The sequence below is a fragment of the Mesoplodon mirus genome (genome assembly GCF_964341445.2).
Source record: "Mesoplodon mirus genome assembly, chromosome: 13".
Classification (NCBI taxonomy): Eukaryota; Metazoa; Chordata; class Mammalia; order Artiodactyla; family Ziphiidae; genus Mesoplodon; species Mesoplodon mirus.
Window position 1 is genome coordinate 23,102,030 of NC_138989.1, and position 19,926 is coordinate 23,121,955.

Here is a 19,926-nt window from a genome sequence, read left to right on the forward strand (position 1 = left end):
GCTGTTCAACTGATATAGACAGTTCATTCCAAAGCATAAAGAAACAATTACCCTTAAAGCATAAATATAGATATTAATCACATGGTTCAGTTAACAAGAACCATATTTCTTAGTAGAAGTTTAGGTTATTTTTGAATCAGAAATATAGGCTGTTTTTTTTGGCCCAGTCATGTGACACACCAAACCATCCTGCAACGTATTAAGCCACCTGTTGGATTTTATATTGACAATTTGGTGTTTGAAATGTGTTCTTATTAAAAATGACTTTGGGAGAGAATGGTATGTAATTCCCCAATCTTGCAGGGCTGGCCAGCAGATTCCTAGTGTTCAGAGAGAGAAAAGACTGGTGGGAGAGGAGGCTTGTTGTTTCCTAGTGCTCTTTGATGCTAATTAGGGGCAGAGTGCCAAAAGGCAGCTAAGAAGTCGGGTATATGTACAGTATAGGTAGAGTGGCAAGAGTTGAGGCTGGAGAGGTCTGCTGGGGGTCAGATCATAAAGGGTCTTCTTAACTTTATCCTGTGGGGGATGCAGAGCCAGTGAAGGGTTTATATTTTAGACAGATCCTTTGGTGGCTGTGTGAAGGACAGATTGGAGTAAGACCAGTTTGGAAACAGGGAGACCTGTTAAAAGGCTGTGGTGGTCATCTGGCTGAGACTGTGGGGTTCCCAACTTGGGCAGTGGTCAGTTGGATGGGAGGAGACTAACTTTAAAATAATCCAGGGAAAAAAAATACCCAGGAGGTAAAAGTTGATATAAATGGTATACTATCCTCTGCATATCCCCCTTTCTGGGGGGCTTATCCTTTTACAAATGGGTATTTTCTCTCACTCAGTGTCAATTTTGATATGTATCGTGTTGTACGTGTTGATGTAGCTCATTGATTCTTACTGCTGTATGGTAGCCATTGATGAATAAGCCTAATTTATTTTTCTATCCTCCTGAGGAGGAGGTAGGTTTAGTTTCTGCTGTTTCCCTATTATAAGCAGCACTTTACTGAGAACTCTTTTATATGCTTCCTTGTGTACATGTGCAAAAGCTTTTTCCCCTTAAGGTAGATTTCTAGAAGTAGAATTGCAGATATATCCCTGAATATAAAGAACTCTTAAGTTTCTAAGAAAAAAGCAGAAAAATGGGAGCAAAGGGTACGAATAACAGGCAATTTATAGAATATGAGAAGAATCTGTAAATACAAAAAGATGCTCAATCTTATTAGTAATCAAGAAAAAGAAGAATTAAAGCAATAAGGAAACATTTCAAACCCATGAGATTGACAAGGATTAATATAGGACGGATGAAGAATAAGGTCCTACTGTATAGCACAGGGAACTATATTCAATATCCTGTGACAAACCATAATGGAAAAGAATATGAAAAAGAATATACATATATGTATAACTGAGTCACTTTGCTGTACAGAAGAAATTGACACAACATTATAAATCAACTATACCTCAATTAAAAAAAAAAAAGTAAAATAAACAAATAAATTGAATAGAAGCTCTGAGCTTATTTCCGTGCAGGAAGAGACTGAATTGGCATAAGCTCTGTGGGGTGATGGGTATGGTAGGGCCCTGTCAGTGAGGAGACACCCCCTCCCCGAGTCCCTGAAATCCCACTCCTAGGCCACCACTCTAGAGGAAATCTTGCATAGCGCACCCTTTCCACTTAAAACTGTCAGAAGAGAGTTCTTAAAGTACTCAGTTTTTTAAACTATTGAACTGTATTTCATAGAACAGAGGGGCTGTGGTTTATTTAAATATCTTTTTCTTGTTGTTTTGTTTTTTGTTTTTGTTTTCTTTTTTTTAATTGAAGTATGGTTAATTTACAATGTTGTGTTGGTTTCAAGTGTCCAGCAAAGTGATTCAGTTATACATATATGTATATATTCTTTTTCAGATTCTTTTCTGTTATAGGTTATTACAAGATATTGAGTATAGTTCCCTGTGCTATACAGTAGGTCCTTGTTGTTTATTTAAATATATCTTTATTGGTAGATACTTAGGCTTGTTTTTCTTTCTATTAGTTTTCTACTTATATGGGTGCAGTGAACATCCTTGAGTACGCCTGTTTGGGCACATACGAACAACATTTGTCTATGATAGATATCAAGAAATGGCATAAATGGGTTGAAGGATAGGAACGTTTAAAGTTTAAATAATGCTAAGTGAAAGAAGCAGACAGGAAAGGCCACATATTGTATGATTCCATTTGTATGTCCAGATGAGGCAAATTCATGGAGACAGAAGGTAGGTTGAATGGTTGTCAGGGGACAGGAGGAGAAAATTAGGACTTACTGCTAATGGGTAAGGGATTTCTTTTTGAGGTGATGGAAATATTCTGGAATTTAGACAGTGGTGATGGTTGTACAACATTTTTTTTTTTTTTTTTTTTTTTTTCTTTTTGCTGTATGCGGGCCTCTCACCGTTGTGGCCTCTCCCGTTGCGGAGCACAGGCTCCGGATGCGCAGGCCCAGCGGCCATGGCTCACGGGCCCAGCCGCTCCGCGGCATATGGGATCCTCCCAGACCGGGGCACGAACCCGTATCCCCTGCATCGGCAGGCGGACTCTCAACCACTGCGCCACCAGGGAGGCCCTTGTACAACATTTTAAATGTACTAAAAACCACTGAATTATATGCTTAAAATTGTGAATTTTATGTATGCAAATTTTATCTCAAAAAAATTTAAATAGTTATGGCCAAATTGCTCTCCAAAGGTTCCTAATTTAACTTCTACCAATAGTGGTGAGAATATCTGTTTTTCCATATCCTCAACAACAGTGGTTGCTATCAGCCTTTAAATATTTTGCTAATTTGACAAAAAAGCAGATTTTTAAAAAGTTTTCATTTCCTTGATTACCACTGGGGCATCATTTTCATAGACTTATTGGCCATTTGTATTTCTTTCCTCTGTGAATCAAGTGTTTATGACTTGCCTGTTTTTTCCACTTTATTTATTTATTTATTTATTTTTATTTTTATTTTTTTTGCGGTACGCGGGCCTCTCACTGCCTTGGCCTCTCCCGTTGCGGAGCACAGGCTCCGGACGCGCAGGCTCAGCGGCCATGGCTCACGGGACCAGCCGCTCCGCGGCATGTGGGATCTTCCCGGACCGGGGCACGAACCTGTGTCCCCTGCATTGGCAGGCGGACTCTCAACCACTGCACCACCAGGGAAGCCCTCCACTTTATTGTTTGTCTTTTTCTAATTGAGTTATAGGAGCTCTATATATTATGCATATTAATCTTTTATCATTTTTTACATGTCAGTCCTTTTCATGTTTTGAGTGACTTTTGGAACGACTTCACCAACTTAATATACACATGTTCTTCTATATTTTATTCTGGTATTTTTATGGATTTTCATTTATAGGTTTAAGTCTTTAATCCATCTGGAATTTAGTGACTGGTGTGTGGTTGGGATCTAACTGTTTATTCTATATATGTATTGATTAGACCTTTATGTTTTGTGAAATCCTATTCAGAGCATTTGGTCTAATTTTTCATACATATAAGCAGAGGAAAGTATTTGTCTCTGTTTAAGAAGTGACTCTGAGAGTCCTTTAAAAGGTGAACTCCCTTCTTGAATTTAAATTCAATTGGTTTATATCAGGGGTGGATCCAGGTTTTGTGGGCCCTGAAGCTTATATAATTTAGGGTGGCAAGAACACCAAATTATTAATATAAAATTAGGTACAGGCCCATGCAGGTGCAGAGACCTGAAACCCAAGCCTCATTAACTTCCCAGCAAATTCACTCCTGCTTATGTTATTGGGATGCCTCTGTACATAAAATGAGGAGGAACAGCCATCTCCATCCATGGAGTGGTCTGACTTTCTTTTATATTCACCAGTCACCACAACTTGAGGATTTTCTTCTTCTTTTGTTTTTTAAAAAGACATTTAAGGGCTTCCCTCGTGGCGCAGTGGTTGAGAGTCCGCCTGCCGATGCAGGGGACACGGGTTCGTGCCCCTGTCCGGGAAGATCCCACATGCTGCGGAGCGGCTGGGCCCGTGAGCCACGGCTGCTGAGCCTGTGCGTCCGGAGCCTGTGCTCCGCAACGGGAGAGACCACAACAGTGAGAGGCCCGCGTACCGCAAAAAAAAAAAGACATTTAAGAGCAGACACATACCTCAAGGTGGCTTTAATGTTATAAGTGGAATTCGTCCAGTGGAGAAGTTCCTTCAGCAGTGTCTTTGCCACCTCCCCAGTGCTCAGATGTAGCATTTGATCAATGGAGTAGCTGGGAGCTCAGTATGACAATGTGGATCCTTAATCTTGCAAGCCTTTGGAGCCAGAATTTACAGCTTTCATTTTGCATATCTGCTTGCAAAAGCACTAGAGTTTGGTCAGCACTGTTGAGAGGTTTGCAAGTACAACTCACAGGGCTTTCTTTATCATCCTCCCCCTTTAAGAATCTGACAGGCAAAGAGTAACCAGTGTCATCATAAATAACGCAGCTGATGACAATAATACCTGACTCATTATGAGCTGGGCACCATGCAAAATGCTTACCTGACTGTCTTCATCCTCATCACCCCCCAGGAGGCAGGCACTGTTCTGACCCTTGCTTTCCAGATGGGGAAGCTGAGGTTTAGAGAGAGGGTGCCTCACTCGGGGCCTCAGGGGATGCTCCAGAGCACCCCCACCCCCACCCCCACCCCCGCTTCAAAATCCTCCAACACAAATGCTGTCGTTTGACAAATTAGGAAACAGACTTGGAGAAGTGACATGACCTGAGTTTTTAATCTTTTGACATCAGGTTGTATTGAATGCTGTGTGTTAATAATAGTTTTAAAATTTTTATGGGTCGGGACTTCCCTGGTGGTCCAGTGGTTAAGACTCCACGATCCCAATTCAGGGGGCAAGGGTTTGATCCCTGGTTAGGGAACTAAGATCCTGCATGCCTTATAGTACAGCCAAAAAAATTTAAAAAAAGTTTCTGGGTATTTCATTTAATCCCCACAAGAATCCTATAAGATAAATACTGTTGTTATTCCCATTTTACAGACGAGAAAACAGACACAGAATTTCTAAGGTCACAGCTAATAAGTGAAGGAGCTGGAATTGAACTTTAAGCAGCCTGCCTCCTGTACCCCTCCCCTCCCTCTCCCCCCCAATTTCAGGCTCCTACCTGCACTCTCCACAGAGAGTACTGTTAAAGCTCATACAGTTCCTGACTTAGTACACCCCTCTGGCCTTTCAGAAATCCAGAGAAACCAGTTTCCTTCTTTTTTTTTTTATTTTTTTGGCCACACCGAACAGCATGCGGGAGCTTAGTTCCCCAACCAGGAATCAAACCCATGCCCCCTGCATTGAAAGCGTGTAGTCTTAACCACTGGACCACCAGGGAAGTCCCTCCTTCAAGTTTTTTAAATGAAGAAATGCATAGACAGGGTTAAGTATTTAAGTTTGACCAGTTAATTTTTTAAACTGAAAAAACAAGCAATACAATTCTGTTATTTGCAAGGTAATTATGAGATTCATAAGAGATATTAATCCTCGGGGCTTTTATAGAAGGGTAGTATGGGAAGAAGTCATGATTTACAGTTGATGATGAACATCTCTTCAATCTCATGAGTGTCTGTTGGAAAACTCACCAGAAATCTAACTTAAGGTTCTTTGGGAATGAGGGTGGGCCATGTCCTCACCCGATTTGGTGGGATGTAGAGCCAACAGCCTTGTGCCAGACCTTTCTTTTGTTTTTCCAGTGTTGGTGGCAAAAAGGATAAATGTTTATAGAAGATAATACTAAAATACTGAGCTTTGTTGTTTTTGGTCAAAAGAAAAGCCACTGAATGCTGATTGACAAGAGACAGGCTTTGATCTTCTATATATTTTATGGTTAGTTTCTTTTAAAAAATTTCTTCATTTCTGATTATTTCCTGGTCAGACTAACTTTCTAGGAAAGAAAGGGGTATTTGTTTGTTTGTTTGTTTATAAATTTATCCATCCTATTTATTTTTGGCTGTTTTGGATCTTCATTGCTGCGTGCGGGCCCTCCCTAGTTGCAGCAAGGTGCACAGGTTTCTCATTGCTGTGGCCTTCCCGCTGCAGAGCAGGGAGGGGTATTTGTTTTGAAATCAGAAAATAAACTTCAAGTTATTGTCCCTGGTGAGTACATTAAAATGCAGGCCCCAGAGTGATTTGCTCTGCAGCTTCAGGAAAATCTGTTAACATTTTACTCATTTCTTTGTCTGTACGATAGAAATGACAGTGTTGGCATCACATTTTTCCAAAGCATTTTTCAGAGCCTTGATTGAAAGTTATTAAAAATATTGCTGGCATTATCCCCAGCTCCCACCTGTCAGTTGGCTCCAATTACCAGCCACTTAGAAGCATTTATAGGTAAGACTCTTATCACTGGTTGCTAATCACAACTTACACAGTTGTGTTTTGTTGTCTCCTTTCAAAAGCTGTTTTGGTAGTGATGGCTTCCTACCAAGTTAGAAAACTTGGCCACATTTCTCTACAAATGTCACATTCTTATTAACGTGTCACCCATCCATCCCTTACAGGATTATGCGACTCTTCACAGATATAATCAGTTTTGTATTTTCATCCAAGGATAACAAACTAGCAAGGTTGCAATCTTGACTTGTCATCAGAATTAAATTGCTCCCTGGAGCTGGGAGGGACAGAGGCTGAGTCGACCTCCTGTTCAGAAATGCAGTTGTCTTTAGAATCTCAATCCCACTCTCTCCTTTTCCTCTCCTTCCAGTACGGTGACTACGACCCCTCTGTTCACAAGCGGGGATTTTTGGCCCAAGAGGAATTGCTTCCAAAAAGGGTAAGAAGTCAAATTCCCTGTTTGGGAAGACATAACCAAAGGACCGGAAGGAATATTGGACATAGGTGGCAAGAACATTTTTATAAATGTTTTGTAATCAATCTCGAGTAATGATCTCTGTTAAGAACATTAAAAAGCAAAGGTTCGTGGGATTCGTTTGGGGTTGCCAGGACAGGCATGGCCTGCGGATGGTCCTTTCTTTAAAGGTGGGGGAGTGTCAGTGATTCCTAGGGAGGGGCGTGGAGCAGCCTGAGTTCAGCCTGGGGAAATGAGCTGTTTGCAGCTGTGCGGGGCGGGGTGGATAGAGTCAGTGGTGGGCATTGTAGCTTTTAATCCTTGGTGGTGTTTGTCTTGTTCATTAGCCTCAGAAGCAGGCCTTCCCTCCCTTCTGCTGCTTCTGATTTTATAGCTCCACTCCCCTGTCATGTGTGATAAAGGTCTGCTCCTCACCTTCCCCTGACTTTACCTGCTCCTCTGATGATTTCTGCCGAGGCAAAGGCTGCAGCACGTACAGCCTGGCCCGCGGCTGGCCCGAAATTAGTGAACTCTGCTCCTGAGCAAGGTCCTCCCCCTGGGCTCTATGGCCCAGGAAAGAGGGGTGCTGCCAGGCGAGGGGTGCCCCGTGGCCTGAGAAATGGTGCAGCTTTCTGAGTTGTGACTCAGGTTGAACGGTGCTTATTTACACGCCCACCTCTGCGGGTGACTGGCTCCCTGTATATGGCTTTTTATTTTTTTTTATTTTTTATTTATTTATTTTTTTGCATTACGCGGGCCTCTCACTGTTGTGGCCTCTCCCGTTGCGGAGCACAGGCTCTGGACGCGCAGGCCCAGTGGCCATGGCTCACGGGCCCAGCCGCTCCGCGGCATGTGGGATCCTCCCGGACAGGGCCACGAACCCACGTCCCCTGCATCGGCAGGCGGACTCTCAACCACTGCGCCACCAGGGAAGCCCCCTGTATATGGCTTTTTAAAAATAGCTTTGCTGTTTTGTAAAAATGATGCATAATTATAAAAATACCAAACAATACCAGAACTTTCTTTGTGTGTGGGTTTTTTATTTTGCTCTCTTTTTTGCTAGGTAATAAATCTGTATCAAATGACTCCAGAAATGTGGGAGGAAAGAATCACAGCCTGGTACGCAGAGCACCGAGGCCGAGCCAGGTGAGGCTGCTTCATCACTGATTTATATTACCTTATGGGCCTTTTTTTCTTTTTTAAGGAACTACAAAACTGGGATGTGTTTGTTGAACAAAATGCAGTACCGAAGTGTATAGAAGAAAAAGGGAGAGCTGGCAGCAGTGCTGGTCTTCAGTACTGTGTCTGTCCTTCTTCTGGTGTGTGGGGGCATGGGTACCTACTGCCTGTCAGGATGTACAGACCTACTGCATTCAGTGCTAATTTATGTTCATTTTAAGAATTTTATTGAGTCCCTCCCATCAGGAAGCTTGCACAAGCCTCTTAGATAGCCTCGTCCACCAGAGGGCAGACAGCAGAAGCAAGAAGAACTACAATTCTGCAGCCTGTGGAAGGAAAACCACATTCACAGAAAGATAAACAAAATGAAAAGGCAGAGGACTATGTACCAGATGAAGGAACAACATAAAACCCCAGAAAAACAACTAAATGAAGTGGAGATAGGCAACTTTCCAGAAAAAGAATTCAGAATAATGATAGTGAAGATGATCCAGGACCTCAGAAAAAGAATGGCGGCAAAGATCGAGAAGATGCAAGAAATGTTTAACAAAGACCTAGAAGAATTAAAGAAGAAACACCTAGATGAATTAAAGAACAAACAAAGAGAGATGAAGAATACAATAACTGAAATGAAGAACACAGTAACTGAAATGAAAAATACACTAGAAGGAATCAATAGCAGAATAACTGAGGCAGAAGAATGGATAAGTGACCTGGAAGACAGAATGGTGAAATTCACTGCCATGGAACAGAATAAAGAAAAAAGAATGAGAAGAAATGAAGACAAGGCTTCTCTGGTGGCGCAGTGGTTAAGAATCTGCCTGCCAATGCAGGGGACACGGGTTCAATCCCTGGTCCAGGAAGATCCCACATGCCGCAGAGCAACTAAGCCCCTGCACCACAACTACTGAGTCTGAGCTCTAGAGCCCACAAGCCACAACTACTGAGCCCACGTGCCACAACTACTGAAGCCCATGTGCCTAGAACCCATGCTCCGCAACAAGAGAAGCCACCCTAATGAGAAGCCTGTGCACTGCAACGAAGAGTAGCCCCTGCTCACTGCAACTAGAGAAAGGCCGCATGCAGCAAGGAGGACCCAACGCAGCCAAAAAATAAAATAAATAAATAATTGATTAAATAATTAAAAAAAGACACATGCACCCCAGTGTTCATTGCAGCACTATTTACAATAGCCAGCTCATGGAAGCAACCTAAATGCCCATTGACAGATGAATGGATAAAGAAGATGTGGTATATATATACAATGGAATATTACTCAGCCATAAAAAGGAACGAAATTGGGTCATTTGTAGAGACCTGGATGGATCTAGAGACTGTCATACAGAGTGAAGTAACTCAGAAAGAGAAAAACAATTATCATATATTAACGCATATATGTGGAACCTAGAAAAATGGTACAGATGAACCAGTTTGCAGGGCAGAAATAGAGACACAGATGTAGAGAACAAATGTATGGACACCAAGGGGGGAAAGTGGCGGGGGCGTGGTGGTGGGATGAATTGGGAGATTGGGATTAACACACATTCACTAATATGTATAAAATAACTAATAAGAACGTGCTGTATAAAAAAATAAAATTCAAAAAAAAAAGTTCTATTATATGCATATCCCATAGCTTTTGCGTCCATTCCTCTATTGATGGTATTTGGAGTAGCTATAGGTCTTTCACTTTTACAGAATGATCTGCAGTGTACAATCTGATATCATTATATAATTGTATGAGTAGTTCTGAGGATAGATCCTTTAGAGGAGTTGCTGAGGCAAAGGATGTGAGCATTTTGCGTCTTGACAGGTGCCTCCAAATTGCCCTCTGAAAAGGTTGTACCTATTTACAAGCCCATCGGCAGTATGTGAAAGTCTCTCCCCCATTCTCTCCCCAACACTGGTTTTTAACCAATCTAATTTTTGTGATCTAAAAGATGAAATTTTGTATCCTAAATATTAATTAGCATTTCCCTCATCACTTTAGGAACTGATCATCTTTTCATTAGCCTTTAATAATTTTTTTCTCTTCTTCAAATCAACTTCCTATCACATGTGATTTTTTTGGGTTTTTTTTTGCGGTACGCGGGCCTCTCACTGTTGTGGCCTCTCCCATTGCGGAGCATAGGCTCCGGACACGCAGGCTCAGTGGCCATGGCTCACGGGCCCAGCCACTCTGCGGCATGTGGGATCTTCCCGGACCGGGGCACGAACCCGTGTGCCCTGCATCAGCAGGCAGGCTCTCAACCACTGCGCCACCAGGGAAGCCCACATGTTGTTTTTAACTCTTAAAAAAGTATACCAAAAAGTGGACAAGTCGTAAATATACCACTTGATGGATTCTTATAAAGTGAAAACACCAGGTAACACCAGGTGACAAGAAAGCACGTGCCCCCGATCACTCCTCCCCAGAGGTAACCACTCTTCTGAATCCAACTCCATGGATTAGTGTTGCCTGTTTTAAACATTGTATAAGTGCAATCAGACAGTTTCTGTTATTTTAAACATTGTATAAGTGCAATCAGACAGTTTCTGTTATTTTTGCCTCACTTCTTTTATGCAGCCTGATATTGTGAGATTTTGGTTTGTGGCTCGTAATGGTGGTTTTATCTATTTTCGTTACTGTGTAGAATTCCGCTGTATTCATAGACCACACATTATTTATCCATTCCACTATTGATGGACATTTAGGTTGTCCCATTGTCTCCTGGTTTTTGCTGTTACAAATAACATCAAACAATTTTCCAAAGCAGTTGTATCAATTTACATCAACAATGTGTGTGATTTCGAGTTGCTCCACCTGCTTGCCACTGCTCATCCTCTCAGGTTGAATTTTTAAAATTAATTTGAGACCATTTTGAGATGGGAGAGAGGGAAGAAGGCAAGGTCATAGGGAGACTTGAGTTAAGATATTTCAACACTGTACCTATCTGGGAGTTTTCTGCAAGTCATTGCTACTTCAAGAGCTTCCTTTAAGTCTGGCTCACAACTTAGAAGTGGGTGACCTGGCTTGGGTTTGACAGCTTGGGATAGCTCTTGCCCTAACCTCCAGCAATATCCAAAGGATTAAAATCAGGAAGGTGCCTTAACCTCCAATAACACCCAAAGGAATAAAATCAGAAAGGCAGCTCTCAGGTAGCTTGCAGAGAGAGATACATCATTACCAAAACCTTCTAGGTGAAGAAAGTACGCAATTAGATAAATCAACAGCTTATGTAAAATTGGAACATACAAATCCATTTGAGGGAGCAGATGTACTATGTGCTTTTCTTGAATTACTCAAGCCGGGTGTCACTATTTACCAAGGGTAAAGCGTGAAATTGAAGCCAAGAGACACTGTAATGAATCTCTTCTCTTGTTTTCATGGGGATGGGAAATTCTGCTTCACCTCTGTGTGGTGTGGTTAACAGACTTGGGATCGGGCAGAGCTTGGCTGGTAGCTGCCTGGCTCGTGTCTTCCCGCAGTTTCGAAGCTCAGCTCGGTGTGCGCCGCCCTCCAGATTTCTCTTTTCCGCGCCAGTGACGGTGTCTTTCATTCTCCTCGCAGGGACGAAGCTGAAATGGAATATTTGAAGATAGCTCAGGACCTGGAGATGTACGGTGTGAACTACTTTACAATCCGGGTGTGTAGAAGCCTCTGCGAGTTCCCCGTGTGTGGGTGGAGACTGAATGAGGGCAGTCTGTTAAAATGGGTCCCTCCCCATCCCAGGGTGGTAGACACTTCAACAGTTCAGTGGTGAACAGGGAAGAGGAAGGGGAGGGTCTAAGAGCCTCATTTTCTATATTGGGACTTAAATTAGATCCTAGGTAATTAAGTATCAGTGGAGCCTGGGAGGGCCTGGTCCTGTCTGGGCAGAAACCTGTCTGAATGCTCTCGTGTAACATTTGATTATCTCTGGCTCTGTGAGATCCGGGTCCACAGGGAACACCTGTAAATACTTTCTTCCCCCAGGACACAAGGAGAGTAAAGCCGCTTTTACAGATTACTGATTTGTTTGGGTGGGGACTCTCCCTGGCAGGCTAATTGATTTTCTATGCAGACCATTAATAGTCCACTGTCCTCTGGGAACCCGCTGCTCCTGCACCGGAGAAGTGTTTGTTTTCAGCCCCTGTCCGGCCTTTCAAGCATCTTTCTCCTGAGGCTCTGCTGCTGGACGCAGCTCCTCCCAAAGGAGTTCATGCGATTTGCTTAAGTATTTCATTGCTGGTTCCAAACTGTAGATGAGTAGACAGTAAAACAGCATTATAGTTAAGGCTTGCTTTCCTTTCCAGGGTTTCCATAAATTTTGTATTAAATTTAGGTAAATTGAAACACATTTAAAATATCCTAGGGATAACTTTCTACTTTGTTTTCTACATACATATTTTTAATGGATCATTTGTATGAAATAAGGCACACTGACAAATTATGTCATTTTTGTATAGTATACAAATGCCTAAAAGATTTTCCCTAATAACGCCGAAGGTTGTTTTCTAAAGTTTTATTAATTTGTATTTGCTAATTGTTTGGTTTCTTTAAGGTCAGACTCATTTGACACATTTCTGTGGTTTTTTCCATATGACTCCTCTTGCCCCACCACCTACATTCTAGAAAACTAGTGTTTTATAACCCTTCAAAAACAGCTTCTTATGAGGGAATATTTCTACAGCAGTCAGACTAAATTATACTATTTTGTGCGTGTGTGTCTTGTATTGCGTGATAGACGAGGCTAATGGATATTTTAGTGTCTTTGTGTTAAAGTTCCTGAAATTTCACCATCACCTAAGGAAGACGTGTGCTTAAAACAATTTAAAAGGGGCTGCTTGAGTCCCCACTTCTCTGTTTATTCTCTAGAACAGCTGGAGCCTCATGATAGGAGGCAGAGGGTGCGATCCATTTTTTTAAAAAACTTAAGCTAGAAACATAATGAAACGTCTTGTTTTCCAAAACGTACTGTAGATTTTTAAAGCACAAAGCCTCGCTTGTGTTAACGCAGTGGTTTTAAGAGCCCTGCAGACGAGCAGATGACTCTCCCTCCTGGTTTGGTGATCACATCTGACTTCAGGTGTTAGCTGGAGTAAAAGATTTATCTCAGAGTGCTCACTCCTCCTCCTGACGCCTGCTGTTAGCCTTGTACTTCTCATCACAGTCCCGGCACCTTCTCAGTTTGCAGACCCTTTTTCCTGGCCTGGAGTCTTGGGTCCATTTCCTTGTTGTCAGCAAGGGGTCAAGTGTGGGGAGATTCCCCCCACTGCCGTACGAGGACCGGACTGCAGCACAGGGGGATGGGCCTGCAACCCGAAGAGGTGGCCTCCAGGTGCACACTGGTCAGTGACATGGGGGCCCAGGGCGCTTGCCCTATGGGTGCCCTGGCTGGTGGCCGGACTGCCATCAGAGGTACAGCCTGCGTACAGTCTATCAATTAAATTTTTACACAACTTTATTGGGGTACAATTTATATATAATTCATTTTGATATATTTTTCCGATATTTTGTAGTAAAAAATTTCCAACATGCAGGAAAGTTGGAAGACTTTTACAGTGCATACCTATGTATACCCACAGCCTGGATTCTACAGTTAACACTTTATACTTGCTTTATCACATTGAAACATTTTAATGTAAAATAAGGCCATCTGATCCCAGCACTTAGAGTTTTCTTTCTGGTAGTACAATAACCTTTTCTTTTAACATAAGAGCTGTTTAATCCTACAAGTCTTTATTCTACATCTATGATAAGCCAGTTATTTAATTAGCGGTAACAATGTTTTGATTACCTCTACTTTAGCCATCGAGCCAGTGACAGGAGCCCCCAGTGATCCTTCCGTGGGACACATGAGTCACAAGAACAGTATCATTTTGCCTCCACCTGTCCCAGTTCAGGAAGCTGGAGGCCCCCTGGGTTCTAAGACAACAGTGACTTCTGTTGGGACCTGTTGAAACTTGTCACATGTAACGGTCTATGCCAGGTTCTTTGGGAAGTTGAATAAAATCTTGAGCCTCAGCTGGAGCTGACGGTGGCTGTTCTTTGTCAAATCTACAGAATAAAAAGGGCACAGAGCTGCTGCTCGGAGTGGATGCTTTGGGGCTTCACATTTATGACCCTGAGAACAGGCTGACCCCCAAGATCTCCTTCCCGTGGAACGAAATCCGAAACATCTCGTACAGCGACAAGGAGGTAGGACCCGTCTGCACTGTAGATGCCCTGGCGGCCCAGCAGGTTTTTCCCCATCTCTCCTCCTTCTGGAGCAGCCCCAGGCAGACCGCTCCTTGTTAACAGCAAGATCCTTTAATTCCCAGGCTTTGGGTTTTTGCTTGTTGATCTTTATAGTATTTACAGAACAGTACTGGCATCCTATTTTCAAACAGCATCACTAAACCCCTCTGCTGACTAATGAGAGGCTGGGAAGCTCAACTGTCAGGACTAAACCCTGGAGAACAGTAAACAAACCAGAAAGTAACCCTTTCTTATTACTTGGCTTTCTATTTCTGGTGAGAATTCTCTCTCTTTTTTTTTTTAATAAATTTATTTAATTTATTTTTATTTTTGGCCGTGTGGGTCTTAGTTGCTGTGCGCGGGCTTTCTCTAGTTGCGGCAAGAGGGGGCTACTGTTCGTTGTGGTGCGCAGGCTTCTCATTGTGGTGGCTTCTCCTGTTGCGGAGCACGGGCTCTAGGCGCGCGGGCTTCAGTAGTTGTGGCACGTGGGCTCAGTAGTTGTGGCTTGCTGACTCCAGAGCGCAGGCTCAGTAGCTGTGGCACACGGGCTTAGTTGCTCTGCAGCATGTGGGATCTTCCCAGACCAGGGATCAAACCCATGTACCCTGCATTGGCAGGCGGATTCTTAACCACTGCGCCACCAGGGAAGCCCCTCTCTTTGTATTTTAAATGCGGTGTAAATTAAACCCTCTCTCTGTGTCCAGTGCTTGATTCATGCGATGCAGAGATATGTATATATATACACACACACATACACATACCTCTCCATAACATGTATATGAATGTATTTGTATTATATATATAAATATTGTATACATAATATATACATATCAGCAGTGATATAAAGGGTATCAGGCCAACTTGCTTACAAGAATTCAAGAAAAATTAAGTTTGAATAACTCAAATGAGCACTCTAACTTAGAATTCAAATATTACTATATAGGATTGTGACTTTTCCCTAATGCTGTAATCCTATATTCATTCATTCTTTGTTAATTTTTTAAATTAATGTTTAATTGGAGTATAGTTGCTTTACAATGTTGTGTTAGTTTCTGCTGTACAGCAAAGTGAATCAGTTACACATATACATATATCTACTCTTTTAGATTCTTTTCCCATATAGGTCATTACAGAGTATTGAGTAGAGTTCCCTGTGCTATACAGTAGGTTCTTATTAGTTATCTATTTGATATATAGTAGTGTGTATATGTCAGTCCCAATCTCCCAATTTATCCCCTCCCCCACCCTTTCCCCTTTGGTAACCACATTCACTGTTAATTTTAAGGGAGTTTTTGAGCATCTTCTTTGTGTTAGGTTTTGTGGGAGAAACAAAGATGTAGAGAATGCAGTCTCAGCCCTCAGGGAAGTTATAGTCAAATAGTGACTCAACTGCCGTGATACATAACCTCAGTGTAAGCAGCTGGTGACAGAGGTGGTGATGATATGGTGCTTTTCCACCTGCCAGAAGCTTTGCCCTGGCTCTGATTCAGTCTTCACAAGAACACTGCTGTGAGAATAGGGGCTGTGTTCTGGTTGCTGTGTCACCTCAGGAAGCGGAGATGCAGAGGGATCAGGTGACCTGTGTGTGTCTGGTGAGAGGAATAGCAGAAGCCACATCCCCCGAGTTTCCAGAGAAGCACAGAGGACGGGCCCTGAGACTCTGCACCGGGCTGAGGAAGGCAGGCCCGGGCGTGGAGTGAGTAACAGAGACGGCCCACGTGGCTGCCTGCAGAGCCTCCACCCCGTGCAGGTTTCCTGCTTTCTCTTTCCTCGTGTAGCAACTCGAGGAAAGGAGCACCAGGCCCCCGGTTGCCAGTATGTGGTTGAGATCCACTCGGCCATACTTGATGAGACAAATTGAGCTTCTTAATTCAAAACATTTTGGCTTCTCAGATTTTTGTAAGTAGTCCAGGAGATGAGCATTTAGGTATTTCTTTTTTAAAGCACTTAAACTGAAAGTTCTACGTGACTTAAAGCAGTAGGTGTGCTGGTAGTTTTTCATCTCTAATTTCATAAAGTTTATTTACTGCACATCCACAACTTTGCATGCTAAAGGCTCCCAAAACACTCATCCTTCACGGAAGCCAAGGAGTGAAGTCTCCCCTAGTGCGATGGCTCGACACAGTAAACTAATATTCCCTCTCCCGGGGCAAGGCGCCCCCGAGTTCCATCACGTCAGCAACTCGCACAGTGCAAGGGCCCCAAGCTGACTTGACATGATGAGAAGTAATCTTGGTCGTTATATACAACAACCATGCTGTCACAACAGAAGTGCTGGTTTATTTTAAGTGAGCCATTGATTCTGTGTGCACGCCCCGGCATGGCACAGAGCCTGTGGTTTCCCCACTCCTTGAGGTTTCCCGCTGACAGCTCTGGGCTTTGATAGCAAGGCCACAAATAAGCTCACGAAATTCATAAATAGCAGCCTACACAAGAGCAATACTGCTTCTAAGTTCACTTGACCAAAAGCGAAAGAAAGGACCATTTTTCTGTCCTCTGTGTGCTAACCCCTTATTGGACAATATAGCATGTGAAAGAAATACCCAAGAATAGATCTTCCTAAACGACTTAATCTGCTTAGCAAGTCTTTCTTGGGAGTGGATATTCATGTTTAAAGTGCATCTTTGTCTATGACATAAATCACAGCAAGATCCTTTTTGACCCACCTCCTAGAGAAATGGAAATAAAAACAAAAATAAACAAATGGGACCTAATGAAACTTAAAAGCTTTTGCACAGCAAAGGAAAACATAAGATGAAAAGACAACCCTCAGAATAGGAGAAAATATTTGCAAATGAAGCAACTGACAAAGGATTAATCTCCAAAATTTACAAGCAGCTCAATATCAAAAAAGCAAACAACCCAATCCAAAAATGGGCAGAGGACCTAAATTGACATTTCTCCAAAGAAGATATACAGATTGCCAACAAACACATGAGAGCATGCTCAACATCACTAATCATTAGAGAAATGAAAATCAAAACTACAATGAGGTATCACCTCACACCAGTTAGAATGGCCATCATCAAAAAATCTACAAACAATAAATGCTGGAGAGGGTGTGGAGAAAAGGGAACCCCCTTGCACTGTTGGTGGGAATGTAAATTGATACAGCCACTATGGAGAACAGTATGGAGGTTGCTTAAAAAACTAAAAATAGAACTACCATACGACCCAGCAATCCCACTACTGGGCATATACCCTGAGAAAACCATAATTCAAAAAGAGTCATGTGCCACAATGTTCATTGCAGCTCTATTCACAATAGCGAGGACATGGAAGCAACTGAAGTGTCCATCGACAGATGAATGGATAAAGAAGATGTGGCACATATATACAATGGAATATTACTCAGCCATAAAAAGAAATGAAATTGAGTTATTTGTAGTGTGGTGGATGGACCTAGAGTCTGTCATACAGAGTGAAGTAAGTCAGAAAGAGAAAAACAAATACCGTATGCTAACATATATATGGAATCTAAAAAAGAAAAAAAAAGGTTCTGAAGAGCCTAGGGGCAGGACAGGAATAAAGACACAGACGTAAAGAATGGACTTGAGGACACGGGGAGGGGAAAGGGTAAGCTGGGACGAAGTGAGAGAGTGGCATGGCCATATATACACTACCAAATGTAAAATAGATAGCTAGTGGGAAGCAGCTGCATAGCACAGGGAGATCAGCTCGGTGCTTTGTGACCACCTAGAGGGGTGGGAGGGAGACGCAAGAGGAAGGAGATATGGGGATATATGTATACGTATAGCTGATTCACTTTGTTATAAAGCAGAAACTAACACACCATTGTAAAGCAATTATACTCCAATAAAGATGTTAAAAATAAAAATAAAATAAAATAAATAAAGTGCATCTTTGAAATCTAGGATCTGCCCGGTCTCATCAGGAATGAGTGAGAACAACAGTTGCCATTTTTTCTTTATATTTGACCCTGCCTGGTAGTCTGGCCCTGGGTTCTCCTACTAAGCTACCCACCCTCCCACCCGCCCATCCATAGCATTCCTCTTTCTCTCCCCTTTGATTTTTGTAGTATTTTCCTTTTCTACTACAGTCCATTCTTTGTCACTCTTTAACCGTATTCTTTCTATTAACAGCTTTCATCAAACCATCCCCATGTTTGGAAATCTGGGGTGACATCCTATATGCAGTCGCATCAAATCTAAGCCCTTCTGACTGCCCATCCCCAGCCCACCTCACCAGCCCCCACTCCTGCCTTCCTCCCAGTCTAAACCCATGGTTTTATCTTAGTCATCAAAGAGTTAATAATCACACACACACACACACACACACACACACACACACACGCTAACACTGCTCATTTCCCCATCTCTGCCTTATTTCTATTGCCTGCCCTGTCCAGAATGCCCCTCCACCCTACCTTTTAGCTTCTCTGTCATATTCTTTGTCTAAGACCAGCTTATGTCCATCCTACCCTGAGGATTTGTGATTTGTGCCACTCAATGAGGCACTAACACGTGATGTAATCTCTTGAGTAGTTGACTCTTGTTGATCTAGTTCCAGCCAGGTGGTGAGCCTCCTGTAGGCAGGGCTGCCTCTGCGGCGGCCCTCCCAGTGTTGGCCTCAAAGTTGGGCCCGTCAGGGCTTCCCTGGTGGCGCAGTGGTTGAGAGTCCGCCTGCCGATGCAGGGGACACGGGTTCGTGCCCTGGTCTGGGAGGATCCCACATGCTGCAGAGTGGCTAGACCCGTGAGCCATGGCTGCTGAGCCTGTGCGTCCGGAGCCTGTGCTCCGCAACGGGAGAGGCCACAACAGTGAGAGGCCCGCGTACCGCAAAAAAAAAAAAAGTTGGGCCCGTCAAGGGTTTGTATTTCAGATTTCCAAGCCTAAGATGGTGCCGAGAACCCAGCTTCCAGGATCCTGAACTTCCTGGGCACCATGAAGCCAGGACACGGCATGGCCCTGTGCTGGATCTTTGCCAGGGGGTTTGCTGCTTTTGTGGAATTTCCCAGTTGGTGGCAATGTTCTAGGCTATCAGACTGAAACTGTTTTCTGCTTTTTCCTTTCAGTTTACTATTAAGCCATTGGATAAGAAAATTGATGTCTTCAAATTTAACTCCTCAAAGCTTCGTGTTAATAAGCTGGTAAGTTGAGATCCTGGTTTTTGTTACAGACTGTAGTTTTTCTGTGAAACTGAAAGCCATTTTTGAACCAGTATCAGAGTGACATGTTGTGAGGTGTAGAATGATAACTCACTTGGTACGTGCTTCTCTGATCAGCCTTGAAAGATTTCTCTTTAGCTTAACCTAAAGAGTCAAACCTACATTTTGTGATGAGGAATTTCTAAAAGTTATTTTTATTGAAGTACTTCATATATATGAAAGGATATGTATAATGTATACATGGGGTGTAAAGAACAACAGAAATGAACAGCTACCTACCCACCACCAAGCTTTAAGAAATAGCACACTCCCAACACTGTGGAACCGCCCTTGCATTAGCACCCTGCTGTCCCCCCTCTCCCCGAGGGTGACCACCATTCTCAGCTGTGTGCTTAATATCCCCCTGCTTTTCATCAGAACTTTAGTTCGTACACGGCAAGTTATGTATGTTTTTGAAATTTATATATATGCTATCAAGTGTGTTCTTCTGTCACATGCCTTTTTTACACATTATTTTTTGAGATTTATCTGTGTTGACGCTCAAAGATATGGTCCTTTCATTTCACTGCTGTGTAGTATTCCATTATATATTCTGTTAAAAAAATATATATATATATA

General features: G+C 42.7%; 1 protein-coding gene across 5 annotated transcripts in view; it reads left to right on the forward strand.

The window, feature by feature from the left end:
- NF2 (NF2, moesin-ezrin-radixin like (MERLIN) tumor suppressor) overlaps positions 1-19,926 on the forward strand; it is a 77,213-nt gene that overhangs the window by 34,795 nt on the left and 22,492 nt on the right. For all 5 annotated transcript variants that reach the window (XM_082640655.1, XM_082640654.1, XM_082640658.1 and 2 more), the window contains exons 5-9: positions 6,719-6,787; positions 7,866-7,948; positions 11,532-11,607; positions 14,007-14,141; positions 19,216-19,290. In XM_082640655.1, the coding sequence (XP_082496781.1) occupies positions 6,719-6,787; positions 7,866-7,948; positions 11,532-11,607; positions 14,007-14,141; positions 19,216-19,290 (438 nt within the window). The remainder of the gene's footprint in view (positions 1-6,718; positions 6,788-7,865; positions 7,949-11,531; positions 11,608-14,006; positions 14,142-19,215; positions 19,291-19,926) is intronic.